This window comes from Rhinopithecus roxellana, chromosome 9, assembly GCF_007565055.1.
Source record: "Rhinopithecus roxellana isolate Shanxi Qingling chromosome 9, ASM756505v1, whole genome shotgun sequence".
NCBI classification, from domain to species: Eukaryota; Metazoa; Chordata; class Mammalia; order Primates; family Cercopithecidae; genus Rhinopithecus; species Rhinopithecus roxellana.
The window spans coordinates 129,056,064-129,069,643 of NC_044557.1; the positions used below are offsets into that span (position 1 = coordinate 129,056,064).

Sequence of the window (13,580 nt, forward strand, 5' to 3'; positions counted from 1 at the left end):
TTAGAGGTAATAATTAATTTAAGTTTTGGGGTCAGTTTGAGATTTTCTAGAAATTAGTCTTCAGTACAGAGCTTCAGGCTTCAACCTACAAATGATGGATGATTTTACTCCCCCCAAGTTTCCACCTTAGACCAGTGTCTTGCCATGAAGACACACAAACCAAAAGGATACTCATTCAAGTGAAATGTGGTTTCCTTAGATGCTAACCTGTGTAGACCTAAATAACCCACAACAAAGTGTGAAATGTGTACTTTGATTTGACTCATCTACTGCCTCAGAGGGTGCTTCTTACTCTCACCCTTCCTGCTCCTTCAAACAGTTTGCCTACTTTATGACTTAGATGGGATTTTGAAGGAGGAGCTAACATGGACCATAACATGGTCTCAATGGTATAAATGCAAACTTTGATGCAAAAGTTATGTAGCAGCCTAGGGAGTACTAGAACCTGCCAGTCAGGTGATAGCTAAACTGCATTGTTGATTACCTAATGATTAACAAATAGCTAATGATCTACCCACTGGAGATGCAAAATGCACAAGATATAGTCCCCCTCTTAGGGAGCTCACAACCCAACAGACAATGTAGACATAGACGAATAAATATAATGCAAGGTGAAATTAACATCAGTGCCCTCAGAAATTAAAAATCATATAACATAAGAAAGACTTCTTTGCAGATAAAATGCTATAAAGCCAGCTATAACTAAGTTTGGAGACTGTAAGGTAAAAACTGTCACTCTTTTCAAAAACAGGGTCCTATCTAAGTGAAAAAGGATGCAGAATAAAAATGTTAATACTGTCCTGAATTCAAGCTAGTTGTTATTTGCAGCCTGGGCCCTGGACAGATTTTAAGGTCCAGTTCTAAACCACAAACCTACCAATCTACACTCTTTGCCATAATCCCTAATACTGAATCCCCTGGAGACTCAAACCAGTCACATTCTGACTGATCCCGTACCTCCTCAGGTATCTTTTATGGTTGACGTGCACTGACTTTTCTCCCAGGCCCACTTTATCCCCTAGGGTAGAATATGAATGCAATCTTTTTCATTTTTAAGATTAAAAATAATTATAATTATTAATTGTATCTACTATGCACTTATTTTTCTTTTTAAATAATAATATTTACTTGAAGCATGAGTGTGTCAAAATCAGAAAAGCAGTGGACTAGAGATATAATTTGGGATGCAGTGCTCTGTTATTGAAACATGAATAAATTTGCAGCTTCCTAGTGTAATCAACAAAAGTTTTGTAACAGCCACTTGCCTCAGTTCTTGCCGAACAACGAGACAGGCTCTAAAGCATCTTATAGACATAAAGTTCTAGGAAATGCAACACAATCTTTAAAAACTCAAGACAGACTGATACTGTTAACAATGTTTTCACAATTTCACAAATCCTGCAGTCAAAAAATGATCTAAGTAAATGATTTATTAATGGTTATTTAAAACATTTCATAAACTCTGCCACAGTAATTTGCCAGTGTGTTTTAACAATGACCTCAGTAAACCCAAAGCAGTTGAGAGTGCAAAGTACTTCTGAAAACATCTGTGGAAAGATTTGTTGGACTCCATTTTTGGCTGGAAGTCTGTAAACAAACACCTACTCTCCTTTTCCTGACTCTCCCACTTCTTGGATGACTCTTTTCATGTTTGCTCCTAAGTGTGGTTTTTTCATGGGTTGTCATCAGCTCCCTTCTCACTCCCCAAGGTGATTTCATCACTGCCCATAAAGTTATCCATTACTGAAGAGACTTAATTCTCTGTACCTTGTCCAGACCTCCCAGCTGAGGTATGGCTGGATATATCCAACTACCTAATGGACATCTATTTTGAATGTCTCCAAGAAATTCCAACTAACACACACCCTTTAGCTGCTCTTCCTCCAACACACCCCGGTTGGATGAATGTCTATCTTCTTCGGCTACCACAACAAAATACCATAAATTGGGTAGCCTGAAGGCCGAGATCAGGGTGCCCCCATGGTCGGGTTCTGGTGAAGGCTCGCTTTCTGGCTTAAAGGAGGCTACCTTCTTGCTGTCTTCACATGGCATAGCGAGAGGAAGCCAGTTCTCTGGTGTCTTTTTATAATGGTCCTAATCCCATCATGAAGCTCCTACCTTTAAGACCTCATCTAAACCTAACTATCTCCCAAAGATCGCCCTCTCCAAATGTTATCCCATTGAGAGTTAGAACTTCAATAAATAAATGTGGGGGTCAGAGGACACAATTCGGTCCACAGCATTTCCCTGTGAAAGCATGTATCTTCCTCTCTCATTTTCCTCCCAACCTCATTACACACACAATTCATTGACTTCGATTTCACAAAATGATCATATACAGAAATGAATCTGACAGCCCCCACATTTTTATCTTTCAGTTATCTGAAATTTCAGCATTTGGAAATTAGTTTGGACTAATAATACCAACGAAATGCAAACACATCAATGAAAGCTAGTAAATGGTCACTCATTCACCTCTCAGTGTGAATTAGTTAAATCACAACCTTCAGCTACTCAACAGAGATAAGCAAGATTAAGGAAAAGTATTGATACTCAGGAAAGAGAGAAGAAAATGTCTAATACGATCACTTTGGAGCCAGAACCAGGCCAAGACAGTATAAGGACACAGGTAACTTAAATACTAGGAAAGGGAGAGATGAAGAAGTGGACATTGAAAAGACTATAGGAGAAACTTGGCTCGTGTCAAATTTTGTCTAGAGCTAAAGCAGAAGAAATAACTCTTATTTTTAACATTTATTTTCCTCCACATCCTACTTCCAAGATACAGAATTAAGACTAACGACGCTAATACTAATAATACATTTAAGCAATTAGTATTTACTCACACAAGGCACTATGCAAGAGACAAGGGTTGAAAAGGCTTCTGAAGGCCGAATAATCCGTAATTTTAACATGTAAAAATATACACTTAACATTATCCAATGAGAAATTTCTTCTAAGCTTCAAAAATTTGAATATGAAATTATTTTACAATGTAGTATGCAAAATATTAAGACTGGAAAGAACCTTAAAAGACACCTAGGAAAAATTCCTTTCCAGAGATACCTTTGGGATATATGCAAGTTGTACGGGTTCTACACAAGTAAAACCCCGCTAACAAGAGACTGTACTCATACTCATCCATTAAAATATCAAGTTCACTTTGTTCACTCTGAAAAAGACAGAAACAACACTCAATAGGTAACGTGGAATTTTATCCTTTGTAATCATTGTAGAGATCATTACAATATCAATTTTATGTGTGTAAATTTGTTTTAATTCCCACTGAAACTAATTGCTCCGACTTTTGAATTTCCTGATACTTGTGTGTAAAGTATCTTGACTGTACCTTCCCTACTCAGCTAAGTTCTTTAAAGCAAGGGGATAGAGCTTTCTATTGACCTTGCCTCTCACTGTTTATACATTGGACATAGTAGATACGGAGTAAACATCTGATTGATAAAAAGTGAATATGTAAATGAATGAATGAATCAACCAAACAGTTAAATGGTCAACAGCCTTCTGTTAAGACTGACTAACCCACACCAAGTTGCTAGGATTGCTTAATTTTGCAGCCCCAGTGAGTTGGGCTGGCACATTATGGGAAAGGGGGTTCTTAGTACACTTGTGAATTATTTGAAGAGTCAAAAGTGCAACAATTTAATGTACTTAATGAATATATGTATATCTATTTATTTGCTACAATAGTAATTCACAGTTTCTCTGGAATGCTCAGAATTCACAAAATATATTATACCATAGGCTGGGCACAGTGGCTCACAACTGTAATCCCAGCACTTTGGGAGGCAGAGGCAGACAGACTGCATGAGCTCAGAAACTGGAGACCAGCCTGGGGAACATAGCCAGGTGTGGTAGCCTGCATCTGTAGTCCCAGCTACTCAGGATGCTGAGGTGGGAGGATTGCTTGAGGCCAGTAAGTGGAGGCTGCAGTGAGCTGCGATCATGTCACTGCAGTCCAGTTTGGGTGACAGAGTGAGACCCAACTCAAAACAACAAAAAACCCCCCCAACTCCTGTAAATCCTCCAGACCAATATTAGATGCTTTGTTAAAAGCCAAAATGGATGACAAAAATGAATGGTCATCAGTGATATCATCAGCTTGTTAATCAGCATAATGGATGTGAGAAATAGTTTCCTGTTGGTTAAATTCATGGATTCATGGATTCAAGAACCCTTAAATATTGCAGGGGACCCAATACCCACATATAACAGAGCATAAACATCTCGTATGAGTTGTGGCTGGTATCCCTGGGGGTGGTATCCAAGGCAAACCTTTCAGATAAGGTATGGACACTCCACTAAAGGACAGAGAACTAGGCCTTTAGCATATTGGTCACTTTTGTGGACCGCTTCCTAACTGCTTGCCAATAAATGTTTAATAAATGTCTTTCTGAGACTTGCCTTCAACAAGATCAGGTAGATAGATGGTAGAAGAGTAGTTAACCATCATCAACCTCCAACGACTTCTGACTATTATCGATGAACAAGACCCTGGTAGTTGGACATGACCAAATTGCTCAGATTAGCTCACAACACATGTGTACAAGGTGCTGACATGTAAAAATCCATCAACACAACAAAGAAGAAAATCTATCAAACCCATGGATAAGTGGGGTGTGGGAAGGACTTTTCTGCTTTTGCTAGTGAACACACAGTACCTATGGGACCACTGTGTTTCCTTCATTAGTGAAAAGCAAGTAGGTGCCAAGCTGTGCACTAGTTCAGGATGACCAATCGGCTTTATCTACTTGGCAATTCAAACTGACTTCCGGTGGTTGAAGAGCTATGATTGGCAGTGCCAAGAGGAAGGTGGGACACATTTCCACAAATAAGCAACAACAATTCTCTCTTGTGCTGTCAAAGGTTAAAACAAGAAGTGAGATCTCCATTCCCACGCAAACTGTCTGCTGTCTGTGGACGTATTTCCTGAGCCCAGACTTCAGCAGGCTGAGGCTGCAGTGAGCTGCGATCATGTCACTGCACTCCAGTTTGGGTGACAGAGTGAGACCCTATCTCAAAACAACAACAGACTGAGTGCAAGAGCAAAGGGAATTTCCTTTTTTTTTTTTTTTGAGATGGAGTTTCACTCTTGTTGCCCGGGCTGGAGTGCAGTGGCACGATCTCGGCTCACTGCAACCTCCATCTCCCGGGTCCAAGCGATTCTGCTGCCTCAGCCTCCCAAGTAGCTGACATTACAGGCATGTGCCACCACACCCAGCTAATTTTGTAATTTTAGTAGAAATGGGGTTTCACTATGTTGGTCAGGTTGGTCTTGAACTCCTGACCTCAAGTGATCCACCCACCTGGGCCTCCCAAAGTGCTGGGATTACAGGCGTGAGCCACCATGCCTGGCCGGAATTTCTTATTTCAAAACCTATTTGACTGCACAATTGAGGAGCTTCAACCTATTTTTCAATTGCAAGTGATAAATCTGCAATATAAGGACATGCTAAGAGGCAGGCATCGAGAGAAGAATCTAAGAGAATTCCATCAGTGTTTTCCAAGCTATGAAGATCCTCAATGCAAATTATCTGCTTGTGGACTGACATCAAATCAGCAGTATCTGTCTGTGGGAAAAGGCATTTTCAAAAGTGAAATAAGTAAAATCTATCTTATTACATATCAGCCTTAATAAACATTTGCAATCAATGTTGATGTGAACACTCAGTCTGAACTCCAATTAAATGAAATGTTATAATTCCCCCCCACAAATTATTTTTTTCTCATTAATAGACCTGTATTACAAAAAATCGTATTTGAGTTTCGTCAATAAAAATTTTGTAGAAAATGTCTTTTTCTCATTATGTAATCATCTACATGAGTACCCGCATACCTCGATTTGGTCTCTTTGCCCACAAAGCCTAATGAACTTACTATCTGACCTGTTACAAAAAAATTGTGCTGACCCTACATATATACTCTATTAAAAAATGAAGATTTACTGGTACCAATATGTAAATATGACATATTGCTTTTGTAAAAAGCAATTTTTAAGGCAATATAATTCTATGTATGCAAAAAATTATCTTAAAATACCTATTTGCATTTGTATGCTTATAGGCACACACATACACACACAAGAAATGTGTGGAAGTTAAACTGTGGACAGTGACTGCTTCGTGCAGACAAACACTCCAACCCAGTCTGTTCTCCAGTGTCCAGGGTTACATTTAAAACCTAAATCAGATTTGGTTGCTCCCCTGTTCCAAAGCCCCAACGGCTTCTCATCACACTTCAAAACAAAACAGCTGCCCACCTTGTCAGACACTGAAGGTCCCAAAGCTCTGGCTCCTACCCCTCTCCAACCTCCTTCCTCCAGCTCAGGAAGTCCTTGCTGTACTGGTCTCCCTGTTGTTCCTGCAAGCATTTTTCTCCATCATGACATTTGTTCCTGCTGTTACCTCCAGCTGAAACATGGATTTTGACAGAGTCACAGGCTCCCTCTCCCTCCCCAGGCCTGTGATCGGATGTCTCCTTCTCAGGGAAGCCTTCATGGGTCACCTTATCTAGCCAATGCACTATGGTTTTTCTTTTTATCATTAACTGCTTGCTGACACTGTTATACACTTATTTACTATTTGTCTTCCTCTATGAGGGTGCACGCTGCTTCATTCTCTGCTGTCCCCACAAACTTGAAGAACACCTGAGACACAACGGGTCCATGACTTTCATTAGTTAGGAAGTGAACTAACGAAAAGAGGCAAGTGAGAAGATGGAAATTCTAGTCTTCTTAGCAATCTTTGTTACAATGGGAATGTATCTGTGTACTGTTTATAAAATTAGAGAATAAAAAAGTAAAAAAGAAAAGAATTAATGATTTTAAAGATTTTAGAAAACAAAATTGTTGGCCAGGTGTGGTGGCTCACGCCTGTAATCCCAACACTTTTGGAGGCCAAGGTGGGTAGATCACGAGTTCAGGAGTTCAAGACCAGCATGGCCAAGATGTGAAACCCTGTCTCTACTAAAAATACAACAAAATCGGCCGGGCGCGGTGGCTCAAGCCTGTAATCCCAGCACTTTGGGAGGCCGAGACGGGCGGATCATGAGGTCAGGAGATCGAGACCATCCTGGCTAACACTGTGAAACCCCATCTCTACCAAAAAATACAAAAAACTAGCCGGGCAAGGTGGCGGGCGCCTGTAGTCCCAGCTACTTGGGAGGCTGAGGCAGGAGAATGGCGTGAACCCGGGAGGCGGAGCTTGCAGTGAGCTGAGATCTGGCCACTGCACTCCAGCCTGGGGTGATAGAGCGAGACTCAGTCTCAAAAAAACAAAAACAAAAAAAAACAAAATCAGCTGGGCATGGTGATGGGTGCCTGTAATCCCAGCTACTCGGGAGGCTGAGGCAGAGAATTGCTTAAACTTGGGAGGCGGAGGTTGCAGTGAGCCAAAATCATGCCACTGCACTCCAACCTGGGCAACAGAGCAAGACTACTTCTCAAAACACAAAAAACAAAAACAAAGCAAAACCAAAATTGTTTCTCCCTCAGTTCCCATTCTACTAATGTACTGAAGCTCTTTGTAACTTGTTTTTGAAACCTTTTTTACACTCTATCTTAGATATTGACAATGGCAACAAGTAAAAGTGAACTGAAAACAGAAATGGAAAAAAGCCCTTTATTTCAACATTAAAGATTTGGAGGTACAGTTTGCTGTACAGAAGTTTTCACTCCTCCATAATTTCACCAGGTATACAGTGTGCATCCCTGACACTGAAACTGAAGGCCTTATGGTTTCATCTTGTAAGGCAGATTCCCAAAGAGAATTGGTTTACCTGAGTCCCAGGGGGCTGATAGTGGACATTTTAAAACATTGATGACTCTTTATTACTATAAAAGAAAAGGGTTAGATTTAGGCTAGCCAACATGTTAAGTCTTTTTATGTCCTAGAACCCAATGATTTCCCATCTCTCTGTAATGGCATGAAGTAAGGCAGATGACTCTAGAAGATCCTCTTAACGCTAGGGCACACAGTTGCACCAGAGCCCTGTCTGGACACTCCTGCCTGATGGCCTGCACCACTGAGCGAAAAAACCTCTCCATCTCCACCACGGTGTCATGGGTCAACTAGTGCTGGCCCCTCATCCCCTTCTACTTACTCCCACCGCCGGAGGCTGTCGACGCAGGGGCAGCGTTCTAGAACATAAAACACACCTGCTTCTGAGGACTAGCACACTCCCGACAACATGGGGATTTTAGGCCATGCCATACTGTTTGCTACCAGCTTTTTGCCACTTAATTTACATTTGCATGTCATTATTATTCAAAAGCTTAAAAAATACACAAGATGAAAACTGGAAAGAAGGAGAATGTAAACTTCAGAACAGGATATTCTTAACTACCAAAAGAATTTTACACATCTATTGTTTTATATTAACTTTTGAGTCAACATTTTAAAATAAATATTTTGAAAACACATACTAAGGCTAATGGAACATAAAACACAGTTTCTTGTCAAATTTAATATATGTTCAGAAAACCAAGATATAAATAGCAGGCCAAAAATACACAAAAGTATTTTCATTCTTTTTGTGAAACAGTTTTGGGGAGTGTATACTCAAGGAAAAGGTATGTAACACATCTGTGATGATTTCAAACCCTACTGTGACTTCTCCACCTTCAAAGAGGCAGGTAAAACATTCGTAGAGCAGAGAAATCACGCAGAGTGAATGCGTTCTTACTCAAAATTTAACCTAATCTTTAGGTAAAGACAGCCAAAGTTTAAGATTTCTTCAATTTTGGTTGCTGGAACCTATTTGTGCTTGTAACTGTGAAGTGCAAAATTTTTTATTGTTGTGACTTTTGCTACAATGATATAGTTTATTATTAGAGTTATAATTAAATTATGAATAGGAATAAATCTTTTCAAGTGATGCTTCAAGCAAAATAAGTACAAGTCAAACAAGGACTGTTACAAATGAGCAAAAATGTTTTAAAAATGTTTCTTCATAGTTAACACTGACCAAAGTTTCTTCAAAGATCAATATTGATAACGGATTTCTAAATGTACTTTTTCATACTTCCTCTTTGATACAATCAATGGCTTAAGCTACCTTAATTTCTTTAAATAGCCTATTAAGAACCTAGGTTTTAAAAAACCCTTTATTGTATGCATCTTTACACACGCTGCAGCGCAAGACTCTAATGGAACAAAGAAAAAGACTTCACTCCCCTCAGTTATTCATACTACAGACTACTTATCCTTTTGACCTATAAGAAGGAAAAGTCTTGGAGAAACAGATTCATAACAGACTTGATCAGTAAGTCTAGAAGTTCCACAAGACAGCAAGTCATCTATCTATTCCTTAAGAGTTTATCATTGGAATGATCAAATGCATATTCTTTAAGTAAAAACTGGGGGTAAGTTATGAAAAAGTTGTGATAAATTTGAACTATGGATGCACTGTTACATGTTTATTTAGAAAGATGACTTGGAAAAGGAGGTTCACATACTTCCACTGTATCCTCCGGGTACGTTTTCCTTTTCTTCTGCAGACCTCTCCACGCTACAGTCAACTACAGAATGTGGCTCACGTTCACTCGAGGCTTTGCCTTCAGAGGAGTTTGATATTTTGGAAGTGGTACCTTTGTCCTGTGTGCTTTTCAGACCAACCGCTTCTTTCACTTCTTCAAGGATTCCTTCCAAAGGAGTTAAATCACCATCATGTCCTTTTGGAAGAGCGGGGTCCTCAATGGTGTAAGAAAAGCCATTGCCCTCTGGGCATGCGTCTTCTTTCTGCTGAGGCCCAGCCTGTCTACAACACCTTAAGGTTTCTTCAGGGGCAGAGGATTCCTCAGAAGTCACGCAACTCAAAGTTGCACGGCCTTCTCCATTTGCAGTTTTCTGAGGACTGGAGATGGTTTTTGCTGTGAAACTGGTAATGTCAACTGTTCTGGTTTTTTTACCAACGCAGGAAAAATCAGACATTTCAAATATGCTTGTTCTCTCCTTCTTAGAAAGACTTCTGCAGCTGAACTGAGCAGGGTTTGATGGCAGCTGAGATTCGGGAGGAAGATTCTCTGAATTCCTTTCCTTAAGATTATCAGGTGAAAAATAGTCATCATATGAAGACTCCCCACAGCTAAGAGCCTCGAGTGCAGGTCCCGCCATGCGCAGCCGGCTGCCTTCTGACCTGCACAGCTGCAGCCTCGGCATGATAGATCTCCTGATGCTCCTCTTTCTCTTGCATTTTTCCTTTGGAGGTGAATGGAAGCCATATGATACTCTTTTTGTCTTTACTGAGGAACTCCTGGGTCTTGAATGTATCAAAAGGTGGCCTTTTGTTGAAGACAACGTAGGAGACAAACGATACTTCTCTTCAAACGTCTCCTGAGACGTACCTGCAGCCTGCTTTTGGTCAGGGGTGACTATTTTACCCACAATATTTCTTTGCAAGTTTATTTCTTCCTTTGAAAGATTACTCAGAAATTTTTGAGGACTTGATTTATCAAGGTGAGCGAAAGATGGTGATGAATGAATATTATTTGTTTTCAATACAAGTGAAGAAACACACATATCACTTTTAGTGTCATTAATGAATCCTCCCAACTTCCTTTCCTGATTTCCACATCCTGAGTTTCCACAAAGATCATCAAAAGACGAGTGTAAGCCAGCAATGGATTCATCTGGAAAACATTAACGGAGAGCTAACTTTTAAAAGTGGTTTAAATTATTCTAAATTCAATTTTCAGTTGACCAATAAAACATTACTTTTAAAGTACAGCTATTAGTTAAGAAGACTATTAACCACATTTGGGTTCTTCTCATTTCCATTTAAGAGTACATTTTAGGCCAGTATTTTTAACTAGAAAACCTGGGCTTTGATGAGTGTATGGCACAGTGGTGGGGATAGAGAAGAGGGGTAACAAACTTCTAAAAATTTTAGGCAAATTTCCATATGCATGTGCACATTTTCCCCAAAGAGCTTCCATAGTTTGTCGCTAAATTTTCCAGGAGATCAATAATTCTAAAACCTAAGAATGACTGCTGTAAGGTCTAGGGAAAGTTCTAGTCTTGTGTGAAACATTCCCTCAATGAACACAGCTCACCTTTACCTTCCCTGTCTTCCAGTGAAGTCCTCGTATGACACTTACATACAAAAGTGAGCCATTTGGTAGGTCTTCATGTTTCAACTCTTATATAGCTTACTCATTTCCTGAGAGTAATGCTAAGCTGCTGCTACCTCCTGAAAATTCTGTACTCCTCTGTACCCTCCGGGCCTTGCCCTTTCCTCCACACTTTATTCTAGGTAAATACAATTCATCCTTCAAAACCCACCTGGGTTGTCAACATCCCTGGGACCCTCCCACTGCCCTTGCCAGGTCTCCCTGGCCTTGCCCCCTCTGCTACACAGCATCATGCATCATACTGCCCCGTGGTTACGTGGGTGTCTGCCCATCACTATGCTATCAGCTACTAAAGGTCTATTCATTTTGGAATGAATATAAAGAAGTCTGTAGTCCTGTGCTGGCTGCCCTAGTAGGGGCTTAGCACTTGCTGGTGGAGGGCCTGTGTTTTGTAGAAATCACTCAAATCTGGAGGTAACATAAGTGTTATAAGTCTCTGACTGAAATCACTAAAGTTCTGCTTTAAAAAGGAAGAACATAGGTAACCACCAAAGCTTCCTTTCCGACTGTGCCCCGGGAGGGGAGGGAAGCCCAGTGGGCAGGAGGCACCATGTGTGTCTTCAAGGCAGTAGTTGGAAATAAGGTCACTTTTAATTTTAGATGCTGAATATATCTTATTCAGCATCTAAAATTGCTTTACGTTTTATCACACTTTTCAAAAACCCGAGAAGCAATGTGACATGTCACTAAGAGTGTAAACTGTGATGTCAGACTGCCTAAGTTAGAAGCTACAAACCACATGACCTTGCACAAGCTGTTTGACCTCTGTGTCCTGGTTTTTCACTGGCAAAATGGGATGCTGATGGAACCTGCCTCTGAAGGCTAAACAGTGAGTAAGACACTTAGAGGAGTGCCTACAACACAACAAAAATGAAATCAGTGTTAGCCATTATTATCACTTGTTTCCAACTTCTAGGAAATAAATGTATCAAGTATAAAATAAAAAGATGGAGACTGTTTAAGAGAAATGGGTAAATAATTCCAGCACACAGAGGTGAGAGTACAAGGATTAACCCTGCACTGAAAAGAGGCTTTGGTTTAAACTTTTAATATCTTGATGCCGTCTTGTGCTTTGTCATTGCTGTGGCTTTCATAATAAATATTCTATAACATCTCAAGCACTTTCGAACACAGAACTTCTAGGGGTCGCTGCTACTTATTTGGGCCCTACTGGGGGCTAGGTGAGAAAACTGTAAGAAATTGGTACGAAGAAGAAATGACCATGAACAATTATCATCCTAAGTGACACAAGGGCTCCCACATTAAAAAATATGTATGTGCATAACATGTAACTAATTGCATTAATTCTTACCAATGTTCTTTCTGCTTGTAATTAGGAATCCTCTATTTAGCTCCTCAATTGATTGACGATCTTTACATACTTCACTGACCCCGTTCATTAACATGTTCCTTGTGCTAATTAGACATTGTGTGAAACAACATTTCCTTAGCTCTGACCTCAGTTCTATGTAGTTTAAACTGCATACAGATTAGTTCATATACGACCACAACAATTTTTTTAAATGAGCAATGGATTCTGTAGCAAGAAAGCAAATGCCTAGGGAAAAAAACCTATAGGAACCAAAAAGGAAGTTTAACTCACACCTTATTTTTATTATAATACCTAATTTCAGGGGGAAATTTAGAAGTTCTAGTTTTAACTAATTATTTTACTCATCAGACGTTGCTACATGAAATTCTAAATCAGAACTTAAATATATCACAGGAAGGAAAATAAAAAATTTACCTGAACACGAAGTATCATGTGAAATGTTCAAAGGTGCTTCACACAGAGAGTTACTTGGATTATCATGAGACTGTTGAATCATTTGGGAAGCTAAAAACAGGACCAAGACACTGCATTAGATAAAGTGTCAGTATTTTTTAGCAGATGAAGCCAGCAGGAAATCCTTCTATTAATCATAGGTAATTCTGTTAAATCCTATTATCACAAAGTTAGAAGGGATCTTAAAGTCAACTTGCCTAAATCTAATCAGAAGCTCAACAGAGTTAAGTGAACACTTCCAGTCTATTTTACTCTTGTTGTTTGATAATCCTGGCTTTTTCTTCAAGGATGCTCACCATAGTTACCTCTAAAACTAGAGCACTGCTTCTCAACCAGGCTGACGTGGGGTCCCAGCAGATAGCTGGTAATGTCTGGACACATTTGTGGATGTTGCCAGTGAGGGAGAGCAGTGGGTACGTTGCTAGTGTTAGTGGGGAGAGGCAGCGACGCTGCTGAGCTTCCTGCCACACACAGGGCAGTGCCCCCAGCAAAGAATTACCCAGACCCAACTGTCAGCTGTGCTGGGTTGAGAACTCCTAGAGGTTTCATAGAAACCACTTAGGATATCAATGACTTAACAAATAAGGTCCTAAGTATTATCTTCAAGGGCTGTTCATACAATAGTCAAGAAACAAAATAAATGTTTGG

The 13,580-nt window shown here is 39.9% G+C and overlaps 1 protein-coding gene across 2 annotated transcripts in view; it reads right to left on the reverse strand.

Annotated features, from left to right (window-relative positions):
- The window catches only part of MCPH1 (microcephalin 1), a 240,709-nt gene that overhangs the window by 191,509 nt on the left and 35,620 nt on the right, over positions 1–13,580 (reverse strand). For both annotated transcript variants that reach the window (XM_010381383.2, XM_030937575.1), the window contains exons 7-8: positions 12,894–12,983; positions 9,473–10,645 (exon numbers count right to left, since the gene is read on the reverse strand). In XM_010381383.2, coding sequence (XP_010379685.2) covers positions 9,473–10,645; positions 12,894–12,983 — 1,263 coding nt within the window. The remainder of the gene's footprint in view (positions 1–9,472; positions 10,646–12,893; positions 12,984–13,580) is intronic.